The 12,728-nt window shown below is 48.2% G+C and overlaps 1 protein-coding gene across 1 annotated transcript in view; it reads left to right on the top strand.

Annotated features, from left to right (window-relative positions):
- The window catches only part of Slit3 (slit guidance ligand 3), a 589,355-nt gene that overhangs the window by 443,063 nt on the left and 133,564 nt on the right, over positions 1-12,728 (top strand). The window contains exons 7-8 of the mRNA XM_041676107.1: positions 2,857-2,928; positions 8,534-8,697. Coding sequence (XP_041532041.1) covers positions 2,857-2,928; positions 8,534-8,697 — 236 coding nt within the window. The remainder of the gene's footprint in view (positions 1-2,856; positions 2,929-8,533; positions 8,698-12,728) is intronic.

Below are 12,728 nucleotides of genomic sequence, written 5' to 3'. Positions count from 1 at the left end.
GTTCCCTCCCTGGGCCAAAGCTGCCAAGACGAGAAATCAAGCGAATCTGTGTTTCTTCGCAAAACCGCCACCGCAGCTTCCAGGGCAATCAGTGTCTGAGAGGTTAGCAACCTTCTGACATCCCCGGGCCAGGCAGCCCCAAGCAGCAAATCATGAGAGTGTGGATACTGTGTTTAGCCATTCGGGTTCTGGAATAATTGCTATTATCGTAAATGTTTTATAGCTCTCATTACGGCTCACATTTAAATATCAGTGTAGTAATACGTTAATAAGTCATTGCTGCTGGGCCACTGCTGGATACAGCTCCAGCTGAAGCCTGAGTGGTAGCTACCCTGTATCTGCAGCCAAGTGAGGGCTGGCTGTGAACTCGTGGGATCTGAACCAAGCGCTTGGTTGCTCCCTTCCTGGCTCCGTACGTTGTATGTGGCCTTGCACGTAACGCTGTCCCCCAAGTGTGGGGCGGAATTCTGAGATGAGGGGAGAAGCGACAGCATTGCTTCTGTCCTGGACGTTTTCCTGATGCAGTGGAACTCAGCCTAATGGGCTGAACTCTTTCCTAGTATTGCCCAATAAAATACTCCAAAGGCTTCCCCGGGTGGTCAGAGACAGGATACACACACGTGCACACACAAAAACAAATTAGTGAAGGGAGAGCTACACAAAGGAGCCAAAAACGTTTCCGCTTCTGAACTTTTGAGGCACACAAATGCATGTGGTTGTAGATGGGTGTACTTGTCTCTACTGCATACCTGACATCGTGCCAGACCCACGGTGGGTATACAGTGGCTAGCAGAGGGTGCAGGAACAAGAACCAGGCTCTTTTCTTCTGTGTGCCCCCTACCTTCCTCCTGTTGGCCAAGCAAGTAGTGGAGAGACTAGGGCATTGGAGGAGTAGATTTGAATGACAGGTGTGATCACTGGAACCCTGCTTGGGACTAAGGTCACAAGGGTTGAATAAGTAATCAGCATGGAGTGACAATGTTTGGGTGAGTGCTCTTTCCCTTTAGAAGGCTGGAGTGGGGGCTAGACCACTGCAGGACAAGCCAAGGCTAGATTCTCTCCAATGCAGCCAGGAAATTGATCGGCTCTGTTTACTGAGCGCTTACTCTATGCCCTGTGTCTGTAGCTTGCAGAGAAGACACTTTGAGAGAAAGGCGGGCCTCTGAGTTTGAAGCCAGCTTCATATGCAGAGCAAGTTCCAGCAAAGCTAGGGCTATGCATTCTTTAGCCAGGCAGTGGTGGATGCCTTTAATTACAGCCTGAGGGTGAGGGGGCAGAGGCTGGCGAAGCTCTGAGTTTGAGGAAAGCCTGATCTATAGATCAAGTTCCAGAACTGCCAGGGCTACACAGAAAACCCCTGTCTCAAAAAAAAAAAAAAAAAAGAAAAAGAAAGATGGAAGAAAGGAGGAAGGTGGGGAGGGAGGGGGAGAGAGAGAGAATATATTTACCAAGAGCCCACAGCACCGTCTTCTTACCTAACAGTGGCTCCTCCTTGAGCCACTACAGACCAGTGGTGGCCTAGAGGGGCGTGGGAGAAACTGGGTGAGAAGAGACAAGAGAGTGAGGATCTGGAACATCTCTGGAAAGATCAGAGCAAAGAAAGCCCCAGGAACAAGTCGGCAGCAGGAAGGAGCAGACCAAAGGCTGGATCCAGTTCTTGCTTTTTGGAATGCAAAGCAAGTGTGCGGTCGGACCTGGAGACCCGGGTTTGTCCTTCCCAATCCAGGCCACCTCCCTAATGTGTAGTCGCCTACCTGAACTGCAGAAGCCCCTGCAGAGATTTCCCTCACTGCAGCGTTCTCCTGGGCTTCATAATGGGCGTATCTAATGGGTAAACCAAGGCAGGACTTCCTTAGACCCTGATTCCAATTCTCGAGCAGCTGTATTCCCTTAGCTCTGTTTGTCCAGCTCTCATCTTTCTCTGTGTTTTTCCCTGCTGAAGGGACTAGCTGGTGCTAACATTGCCCCATGGGAACTCCATCCATGGTCAAGGGGAGTACGGGAAATAGAGTTGGTCCCTCTTGGGATAAGTTAAATTACTCGTGAAGGACCAGTAGATGCCTGGGAAATACAGATGAGCCTATCGAGATAGCATCATGTCTAGTGTGTACAGGGAACAAAACGAGAATGGGTTTGGTGTGAACCCACCCGCAGAGCTGAGCAGCAATGGCAAAGCTGGGAAGTTGCCTCCCTGGCTGCAGCTCAGCCTCTTCATCTGTAACAAGAGTGTAACATCTCCTTTGAGGGTTTTGTACTCCCAGTCAAAAGGGGTCCATCTTCCCCCTCCCTAAAAGAACAGTAGCTGGCATGTACTGACTTAACCCAGTAAGAATTAAAGACGCCGGAGCTGGAGTAATGGCTCAGCCACTCTGTGTATATATTGCTCTTGATGACGACTCAAGTTCCTCTCACAGCAACCATGCCAGGCAGCTCCAGGGCTATCTGATGCCTCTGACCTATATGGGCACTAACACTCATGTGCACATGCCCACACTCATATGCTTACACATATGCAAAATACAAGGAATCTGTCAAAACAAAAAGACTGAAAGATACTATAATGAGGAACTCATCGCATAGCAAGATGAAGTCAGGGATTTATTGCTCGTGGATGGTGGGGAAACGGACATGAATCAGGACTGTAGATCTCTCTCTCTCTCTCTCTCTCACACACACACACACACACACACACACACACACACATTGTCTGGAGAGTTTTCTCTTGTCTCTAGACACTTGGAAGCTCTGGTTCTTAGTTGTTGACTATTTGCTTTACAACCACACCCATTCCTCCCCAATGCTTATGAACATCTCAGTGCCCCTTGTTCATAACTTCCTTTTCCTCTGTCTCCTCAGCACCCTCAACAACAACAACATCAGCCGCATCCTAGTCACCAGCTTCAACCACATGCCGAAGATCCGGACTCTGTGAGTAAAGACTCTGCCTCCTTCCCGCCTGTCTCCTCCCTTAAGCTTCCCCAGGCACTGCTGTCTCTGCCTGTAAAACCTATCGGACTGTGAATGGGCACATGGCTCCCATATCCAAGGTCATACAGCAAGGGGGGACTTTAGTGGGTACAGGCAGGGTCATGGTGCAGCCTGGATTCCTACCTGCCATTCTGTGCTAGGAAAACTCATTTCTTCTCACCCCTAACTGTGAGAAGCCTTCCTGCACCGTGTTTGCTGTGTTTGATAGAAAATGTGTTAGTTTTATGTTACCAAGTCTACTTATTTAAAAACAGAAAACTTATACAGTGACACACCACGCACGCACAAACACACACACGCACACACACGCACACACACACACACACACGTGTGTTCGCGCACACACACATCTGCCATTGACTTTACTCATGCCGTATCTCATTGGCAGTTCTGTCATAATGTGATTTTCCTTTCTGGGAATGGAAAAGGAATCTTTGTCCTTCATCTGTCCCACCAATGTGCCACCTGCTCCATGCTCCTGCTCTCTGGACTAAATTTGGACATTAGAATGCGCTAACTTAGGGCCTCCTCTTTCAATGCCTTGGATAAGAGTAAGCCTTCGGGTTGGGTGCTCCAGAAGCATGCCCATGACTTGTATTATCTGGGGCACTCTACATTCCGCCAGAAACCCATCTGTAAGTTTTCTGCAGTAGAGCTGCTTGGCTTTTCCAAAAAGGTCTCTGCTTGATGCTGTTACCTTCCAGAGTGTCTGCATCACAATAGAAAATGAGAGCCATTCTCTGACAGCTGAGCCAAGTCCATTTAGGGCCAAAGCAAAGAACTGCAATGCCCTCCGACCTTAACTGGCTCTCTGACCGCTTTTCCTTCTTTTGTAAATATGGCTGGTGGTGGAGTGTTTGGAACTAACCATGCAGTGCCCAGCACCCGGCAGGTAATAGATAGCATTATTTATTATCTCCACCATTACCTAAAAATCTGGATTGACCATTGCAAGCTCCTCTGTGCTCCTCGGGCAACATAAAATCCTGTAAGCAGTTCTCCCCAGACCACAGCTCAGAACCATTTGGAACTTTTCCAGAATCAGAAGTCCCAGGCCCAACCCCAGGCCTACGGGGTGGAGACCTCTTAGGGTCTTGCCCATACATCTGTTGACTGTAAGCTACGTGCTGTTCTAGTTTGAAAGCCACTGAACTCCTCACTGGTAAGAGTGAGCTTATCTCTAGGTGAGAGTAAACAAAGACCAAGGTAGGGATGTACAGGAAAGCAAGGCAGAGCATTTTGGAGTGGGCAGATCCGAGTTTACATGCAGGTGCCACCACTCACTGAGGACACACCTTCATCTTTCTGTGCTTTGGTCAGGGTCTTAGTAATACATGCCCACACTGGAGTCACTGTGAGGGTGCACTATGATATGCGATGCGGGACGTGCCTATTGTGGCGTGCACACAGTAGTGTTAATTATTACCAATAATTACCATCCCAGACCAGTCTCTTATCTCTGCTCCCAGATTCCTGTTGGATACCCTCAGATGACAGCACATCTTAGGAAAATAAGTAACTTTCCCTCCCTCTGAGAACGGAGTGCTACATTAATAGAATTTTAAGGAGACACCATTTCGTCTTCTGAGCACCCAGCCAACCTCAATTAAGCTGAAAAGGCCTGGAGCCCAGGTTCCAAAACGGGAAGTCAGAAGTGAGCTTCAGGGTGCTGGGTCTGTTCTCCCAAAGGAGTGGGTACCCAGAAGCTCTCCCTGTGGAACCCACCTTGCAGCACTTCCTGACACTTCCCCTGTGACAGTCTTCCCTCTGTGTCTTTTTCAAATGACTGATCATGACCGTGACCGAGGGAGACTAGGTCCGCAAGAGCTGAGGGAGGTGGCTAGCTTAGGCTCTTGGGTACCCTCTTGGGACACGTTGAGGAGGAGAAGTGGGTAAGTTTTATCTCATTTCGCTTGTGATTTTTCTCGATGGTAACAAATATCCGTCTAATGAGTTCAGATCAATCCATCAATGTCGTCTGTCCCTTTGCTCTCTCTGCCTGCTGCCATTTTCTCTTTAGTTTAATTCAGAGATGGCTCAGTACAGAACTCCCAGGGGACAAGCTGACTAATCCCCCTTCACTGTAATTAAAGCGTTTGGGGGTGGGTGACCGGTGTGGGAGAAGGAGAGAAGAGGAGAGAGGAAGGAAGTGCTAAATGGGATTTCCAAAGGCAGGCTCTTCCATAGAATTCAGAAGGCCACATTTGCTGGAAAATGAACACTGACCCTCTCTAAAAGGATTTGCTGGAAATTTAATTTGGCATCTGTGGCTAAAAGGCACCTTTTGTAAATTGGCATTTGTATTCATTCGCCTTCTGCTCCGCAAAGGTGGTCTCATCTGTGTGGAATATGGTGTGTCCACCCTCAGAAGATCACAGAACAGCACGCGGGACCCCAGCCACCTGGACGCACTCACATATCTAAGCAGCTGCAGCCACAGGCAGGCAGGGTTTGGGAAGAGACTCAAATCCATGGTACTGCAAATACTTCTGCATGGTCCTACCATGTGCCGGGCATTGTATGAAGCACTCCCCGTGAGTTAGTTCAGCCCGCAGAATGGTCTTGCCCATTTTATAGCTGGTAGCACTGAGGCTTAGAATGAAATCACCGCTCCAAAATCAAAGTCAGAAAGCCAGAACCAGTGCCAGTATTAGATCATTTGGCCTCCGAGCCGGAGCTCACATCACCCAGACGGGTGAAAAGCAGAAGACCATGGGGTCAGATGAGCCGAGCAAGGAGACACCCGAGCTTCCACATGACGCAGAAACTCTGTGTCATTACCCTCACAACTTAAAATGGTAGAACGTGGTTAAATAATTTCCCTTCTCAGTCAGAGGATTTGAGCCATTCTTGGCAATTTCCACGCCAAATCTGATGATGTTCGTGGTTAATTTTTTTTTAAAACGGTACTTAGTAAGCCAGCGTGATAGTCCACAACTGGCCTGTAATTTCTGGTGCTCCAAGGGTAAGATGAAAGGTAGAGACAGGAGAGCCCCTAGACACTCACGAGCCGGCTAACCTGCCTTACACAGTAGCAGACAATGGAGACTTTATCTCCGACACAAAGGAAGGCAAGGACTAACACCTAAGTTGTCCTCTGACCTCCACCTGTGCACACCCATAGTCACACACTCACGTGCACACACACCACACACTCATGCACAATACACACAGACACGCAGACAAACAAAAAGTGTGGTTAGCATCTGGAGCAGCTGCCTCATTTTATCTTCCAAGCAGGGAGTGAAAGATGACTTTAAAGAATCTATCTAGCTTGACCCTGCTGTCATTTCTGATAAATAATATCCCGAACAGAGCGGGGCCGAGCCTGTCCCCTGCCCAGGGCTTTTCTGGATTAAGGCTCCATGTGGCTGCTGTATCAGTTGAGGTCACTACTTTTCTGTGACCCCCCACTTAGGAAGGGAGAAGGTCTCAGAAAGATGTTCCGAGGGATAGAAACATCTGTAGCAAGATTGAGAAGAGCGGTCATTTGGGGCTGGCCCCCTGGGGCTGAGAAAGACTCACTTAACACAATCTTCAAAAGGGAAGCCTCTAACTTTTTGGTTAACCCAGAAATGAAGTGTCTGATGTAAACCTGGGTATGCCCAAACCCCATTCTCTTAAACTCTTACCCTCAATTGGAACTAATGGGAACTTGCTCTGATTTAGCCCCTTCTGAGACCCATGCTCGAAGTCATCTCTGTCGTCTTCACATCGTTTTATTACTACCAGACAGGGCACAGAAAAGGCAAGCTGGTTAACTGGCTGAGTCTCCTGGTCTCCTGGCAAGAATAGAATCCCCTCCCCTCAGCCCACTCTACAGGACAGGCTGCCCTGTGCTACCCCTACCCCTCACAGAACCACTATGCTATTTGCCCAGGCACCTCTGCTACCTGGCAGGGGCTGGCAGGAAAATCCATCGTCTCCTCCAGCTGTTTAGGAAATGATAAGCAATATTCCCTCTGCTCTTGGCACAAAGTGAGGTGTTTCCCTCTGGCTTGGAACTTTAACCACGGTGCCCTTCCTGGATTCAGAATCCAGGCTTAGGGGAGGCCATGCTTGCATTAGCTCTGAGGGTTATTACTTGAAAACTAAAGGGGAAACCTTATAGTTTCTGTGTCTAGGGCCTTGGAGTTTCTGAAGGTGTATGTGGCTTAATCTGAAATTCAAAAAGTACTTACTATCTACAGAAATTTTTAGCAAAAGAAAAATTAATTTGGGGTTCATTTAATCCATCTGAAATGCTCAGATTTGGGGTAGCCAAGCCCCAGTGGACTTGGCCTGCTGAGGTCCTGCGCCCACTGCACAGAAGCCTCATCCAGCGTGCAGCCCGAGTTAGCTGCACTTGGCTAGTATTTGGCAATGTTGACCTTGGCGATAAGTGGGATGTAGTCAAGGGCCCTCCAGTTCTGTCATTATAGTGTAGACATGATCCAAGCCGCTTCTCTGGGCTGCCACGCTGTATTAATGGGCCCGACACGGGGCTCTCGACAGTCCCAAGGGAACAGCTGGCTGATTAGCGTGTTCAGAATTACCTATTGGGAACCGACAACGCAACCTGAGTCTAACGCTCCTGAAACTCATGCAGCACAGTTCCAGCAACTGCAGGGAATGTGGAAGGTGGAGATGATGGCTTGAAGTCCTTACGGAGGGCCCTCCACAAGTTCCCAAGTTTCCTCAGTTTGCCTCCTGGCTCATAAGAGGAAGTTCAAGTCACTGAGCCAGAGGAGATTTCCCCTTGGAAGTAGGACAGGCGGACCCAACTAGGGACTCCTATCCACTGAAGAACAAGGAACTGATCTGGAATCCCAGGTCCCACTGAAGAATCGTAGTCTAGAAGACGACTTCTTCCCAGAGGCATCTAGGTCAGTGAGAGTGGGAAACCACCAGGTAAAACAGATCTTGGCACGGAGAAGGCAGGACTATGGAGAAAGTGTAAGGGATTCCAAGACCCTGCTCAGAAGACAGGAGGGTAGAGAGAAAGAATGTCCTCCAGAAAGCCTCTTTCTCTGTGCCCCCTCACCCTGCCCTGGGTGCACAGTTGGCACTGGCTTTAGAGCTCCCCCACTTTTCATGCTGTGGGATCACAAAGGCCACTTAAGAGGCGATGAAGGAGAGGCAGAGAAAGCTGTAGCAGATCTCAGCCACACGGCCCAATAGAGCCGGAGGGGATGCAGAACTCTGTCTAGGCTAGCTGTCGGTCCTATACTCCCATGTGGCAGAGTCACCCTCTCTTACTCACACCAGGATGGCTGGTGTCATTCTCTGCCATCACACTGTAGTGATGTCATCCTCCCTCCCCTCTGGAAAGGAAAAGAACAGAATTACTATTATATCATTGAAATTGCTCCAAACTTCCAGGACCAGAACTATTGACTATTACCTACCCTTGAAGATATTAGTGGTTTCTGATTTTCTTCCTGTGCATAGGGGTCAGGAATGCTGCGCTGGGCTCAGGTAAATTATCATGCTGGGGCCGGGGACACCAGAGGTCTCGCCCACTCTCTTCTCCATGTAATGACATCTCTCTCTATCTATCTCCCAGGCGTCTCCATTCCAACCATCTGTACTGTGATTGCCATTTGGCCTGGCTGTCAGATTGGCTGCGACAGCGGCGGACAGTTGGCCAGTTCACCCTCTGCATGGCCCCTGTGCACCTGCGAGGCTTCAATGTGGCAGATGTGCAGAAGAAAGAGTATGTGTGTCCAGGTGAGCCTGCCTTGCCCGATCTCCCCTCCTAGGCTAAGATCTGCATGCCCATCAGGATCCTGATCCTGAGCACATTCCTCCCAGGGGTTGATATGGAAGGAACCCCCCAGTCAGCGAAGAGATGCAGTAATGGGTTGAAGAGCTTGCATTCTGCAAGGGGTTCAGAGAGAATCTGTTGACATCTGAAACAGAAGATGCTGGAAGAACTCCTGAATCACTCTCTGTGAGCCCCATAGCCCCCTGGCACTAGGAAACCTCAAATCTGATGAGCAGCATGCCATCAGGATGCAGGTATAATGTAGGTGCCACCTAAATGCCTATAGAAATGGGGAGATGTAGGGCTTGGACGAATCCAGTCTAGCTAGGAGTCCTAGTTCTGATGTGTGATTATGGCAAGTTATCCCTCACCTGAAATAGAAATAACGCTGGAACACAGCTCAAAGAATGAGTGGGAAGATTAGGGAAAATAATGAGTATAGAACACTTAGCATAATGCTTGTTAAGAGCGAGATAAGTGAAGTTTGATGATTATAGCTTAGTGGGCCCGCAGGATGTGCTGAGCAAACATAAGGGCTTGATCTGTGGGTGACTGGGGTGTCATAGAGGCTCAGATTGCCTACATAGCACTCGGAATTGACGCACACAGGCACCGAAGTCAGATCTCCAAAAATGGCAAGTGAATGAGTGACCCAAGATCTTCCCAGAGGGCACAGCTTGTAAGCCAGATCCCAAACTTTTGTTTGCTTCTGTTTACTTCTACCAATGGCAAAGAAGTAGAGACAAGTCCTGGGTTTGGGGAGGAGGGAAGAGAGAAAGCACACACACAACAATTCCCCGAGAGTCATATAGGTTCCAGGAAGCCAGCTCTGGATTGGAGTCCCATGACTTCTAAAAGGCTGAGTCAGTGTACACAAGGAGCCGACTTTGCATTTCTTTCTCCTGCCCGCTATTACCCACTTTCAGTGCTGTCCTCGGATGCTTTCTTCTGCTGTGCTAAAACATCAGGCAGAAGCAGCTTGAGGAGGAATGGATTTAGTTCATCTTACGGCTTACAGTCCATCACTGAGGGAAGATAGGACAGAACTCAAGGCAGGAACGGAATCCGACGCCGTGGAGGAGCCCTGCTCACTGACTTGCTCCCCATGGCTTGCTCAGCCTCCTTTCTTATATAACCCAGGAACACCTGCCTATCAATCTCTAATTAAGAAAATGCCCCCACTAACTTCCTTATAGGCCAATTCTAATGAAGGTAGTTTCTCAGTTGAGTGTCTCTCTTCTCAGATAGCTCTAGCTTATGTCAAGTTGGCCAAAACACACACACACACACACACACACGCATATTATGCACTCGCATGCACACACGTGCACGCACGCGCACACACACATACAAACTAACTAACCACCATGGTACTAAGGGCTTAACAAACTCAATTAACAAACATCCAGGCCCCAGGATGCCCAGACTATAGACTGGGTGGGTGAACCATTCAGTTCCTGAATTCAGGGTGCCCCTCCTCTCTCTGCCCTGCTCCTCCCCCCACCCGACCTTGTGCTTCATCACGTTATTTAGTCTTCGAAAACAGTTTAACACATCCCTAAGTAGTACCTCAATAACTTCCTATGGACGCCCACTTAGAAATCACTTCCCATCAAACACATATAATAAAACCGTTTATCACACAGGCACCGGATTCAAATATAGTGACTATAATTACAGTAATTATCAGGCAAAGGGTGCAATATCGGCATAAGTGCCAGTGAAAGAAATAATTACAGAGTGCAGGAGCCATCCAAGAGCTACTGAGGAAAACTAATTAGACAGAATGTGAAAACACTACATGACAGGTGGGTGCGCGGGAAGTGGCATATGACCATGGATACGTCCCTGTCATGAGAGCTGCCTCCTGCCAGCACACTGCCCAGGCCCTGCTTATCCAACAGCAGCCAGAACCCAAGCCCCAAGAGAAGAAGGTCGCCTGGCCCCCAGTCCTAGAAACGCTAGTGCCTGAGCCCTACCTAGCCCTTTGAAAAGCCTAGATCTAGCAGCAGCCTCCTTGGCTAAATGCAGGAAGAGAACAGCCTTATCTCTTCCCTGCTTATGGCAGCCACGCCCACTGCACGTGAGGGTCCTTGTCATTTCTGTCATGAAGCCAGATGTCTTTTGAGGACATGAGAACGGCCTTCCTCCTCAATCTCTAGACATTCATAAGTTATGAATCTTGCCCTGTCTCCAGTAGTACCAACTTAGGGCAGTAATTCAGAGGGACTCCCCTAGGTGCAAAGGGTTATTTTGGTGGCTCGTCAGGTACCCAGGGGTTAAAACATAGACTGTTCTGAGCTTTAAAAAAGGTCAAAGTTAGTCACAGTGCTTGGGGGATCTTGCGTATTGAGCCCCTGTGAGGAATGGACAGTACCATGGCAAGTGAGAAATGAGAGGTACAGGCACCACAAGTGTTGCCTCTTCTGTATGATAGGTAGTTTATAAGATTCTGATAAGGGATGCTAGAGAAAGCAGTATGGAACACGGCCATTAAGACAGCGGTGACCAGTCTGGGAGGCCCTGAGAGGAAGGTCACAGAGAAGGACTATCTTAGATCCTTGCCACCCTTGCATGCTCCACCATGGAGGGTATAGACCCACCCACCCCAGGCCAGAGCCCGACAAGGCATCCGAGGGAGGCTGCCTGGTATGGACCTAGCAGGGATGGTCTAAAATTGCCCAGATACAAATCGAACAGCTCACTTAGGGCCCTTCAGTGAGGGACGAAAACTTCTGAATGATGCGGATGGTCCCTCAGGAGCAACAAGCACAGGGAGCATCAGTTAAGTCTCCTGTGCCTGTAGCTCCAACCCCAGAGCGCCCTGTCAAAGCCGCAGGAGAAAAACTCCCATGGTAGCTAAACCTTCCCCGAAACACAGCTCCAGAGATAGGGCGGACCTTATCTCACTTAGCTGGGAGGCCCTGCCTGCCCAAGTCCCTGATAGCGCCCTTGAATTAAATCCAGCCATCCTGAGCCTGGCCTCCCCTCACCCCCCAGGAGCCTTGGGGACGGACACATTATCTCTCCAGCTAACCAGAACTCAGCCAGCAGCACACTTAGCAAAATGCATCTCCTGTCAACTGTACCCTTGCAGTCTAAGACATTCATTTCCTCCCTCTGGGGAGGCAATTGGGATTTTTTTTAGCCAGGGTGAAGGGACTGCATCTCTATTTTATCTTTTATCAGAGTATCTTCTGTGTGGTACAGCCTGCCCTTCTGGGCTGCCTTCAGTGACTACTAAAGGATTTCTCTGTCAGCATCTTTTGTTTCTAGAGCCTGAGGGCTTTAAGGACCCACAGGCCATGTTTCATCTGCTTGTCCCTTGGAACATATCAGAATTTTATCAAAGTGTGTAATACATTAGAAAAGGGTTAGTGTTATATGATTTGTAAGGTGTTTTTTTTTTTTCATCTTCATTTAATGGTCTTATTTGGGACTTCATATTCTAAGATTTATTTTTCCATGTGTTTCTTTCCTGATACCTTAATCTCAGAGAATTCCTACCTGTCATTATTCATAATTTATGGCTATTTGTTAACTATTTGACCTCCTGAATCAATTATCTCTTTCCTTTGAATGTCTTTGAGCCCATTGATCTGTCTATGCACTTCAGACCTGTGGCCTTGAATATGAAATATCTTTTCATAAGGATACCAATCTTATCTTCCTGTAGTAAAGGACAAATCTCATTTTTTTTCCAGGTGCCCCTAAACAATGCTGAATCCCAACAGCCTTTTCATAAATTTTCTCTTTTACCGTTTGAAAATAAAATACACTTATCTCCCTGGAAACAGTAACTTTCTTTCATTCTCTTTTTCTTTCTTCCTATTTGCGACTAGTTACTAAGTATAAAGATAATTAAGGTAGGCTGTGTCTTGCCACCCCTCTCCTTAGGAGGTTTTAATTAAAATACCATAATTGAACATTGCAGGAATGAGATTATTAGGTTTATTTAGCCATTTCCAAAATTATCATGCCTCTGGTATTTAAA

This window comes from Microtus oregoni, unplaced genomic scaffold, assembly GCF_018167655.1.
Source record: "Microtus oregoni isolate MIOR12 unplaced genomic scaffold, Mior012 000027F_ref0000203, whole genome shotgun sequence".
In the NCBI taxonomy this organism is placed as follows: domain Eukaryota; kingdom Metazoa; phylum Chordata; class Mammalia; order Rodentia; family Cricetidae; genus Microtus; species Microtus oregoni.
This window is presented reverse-complemented; position numbering and strand designations above follow the sequence as displayed.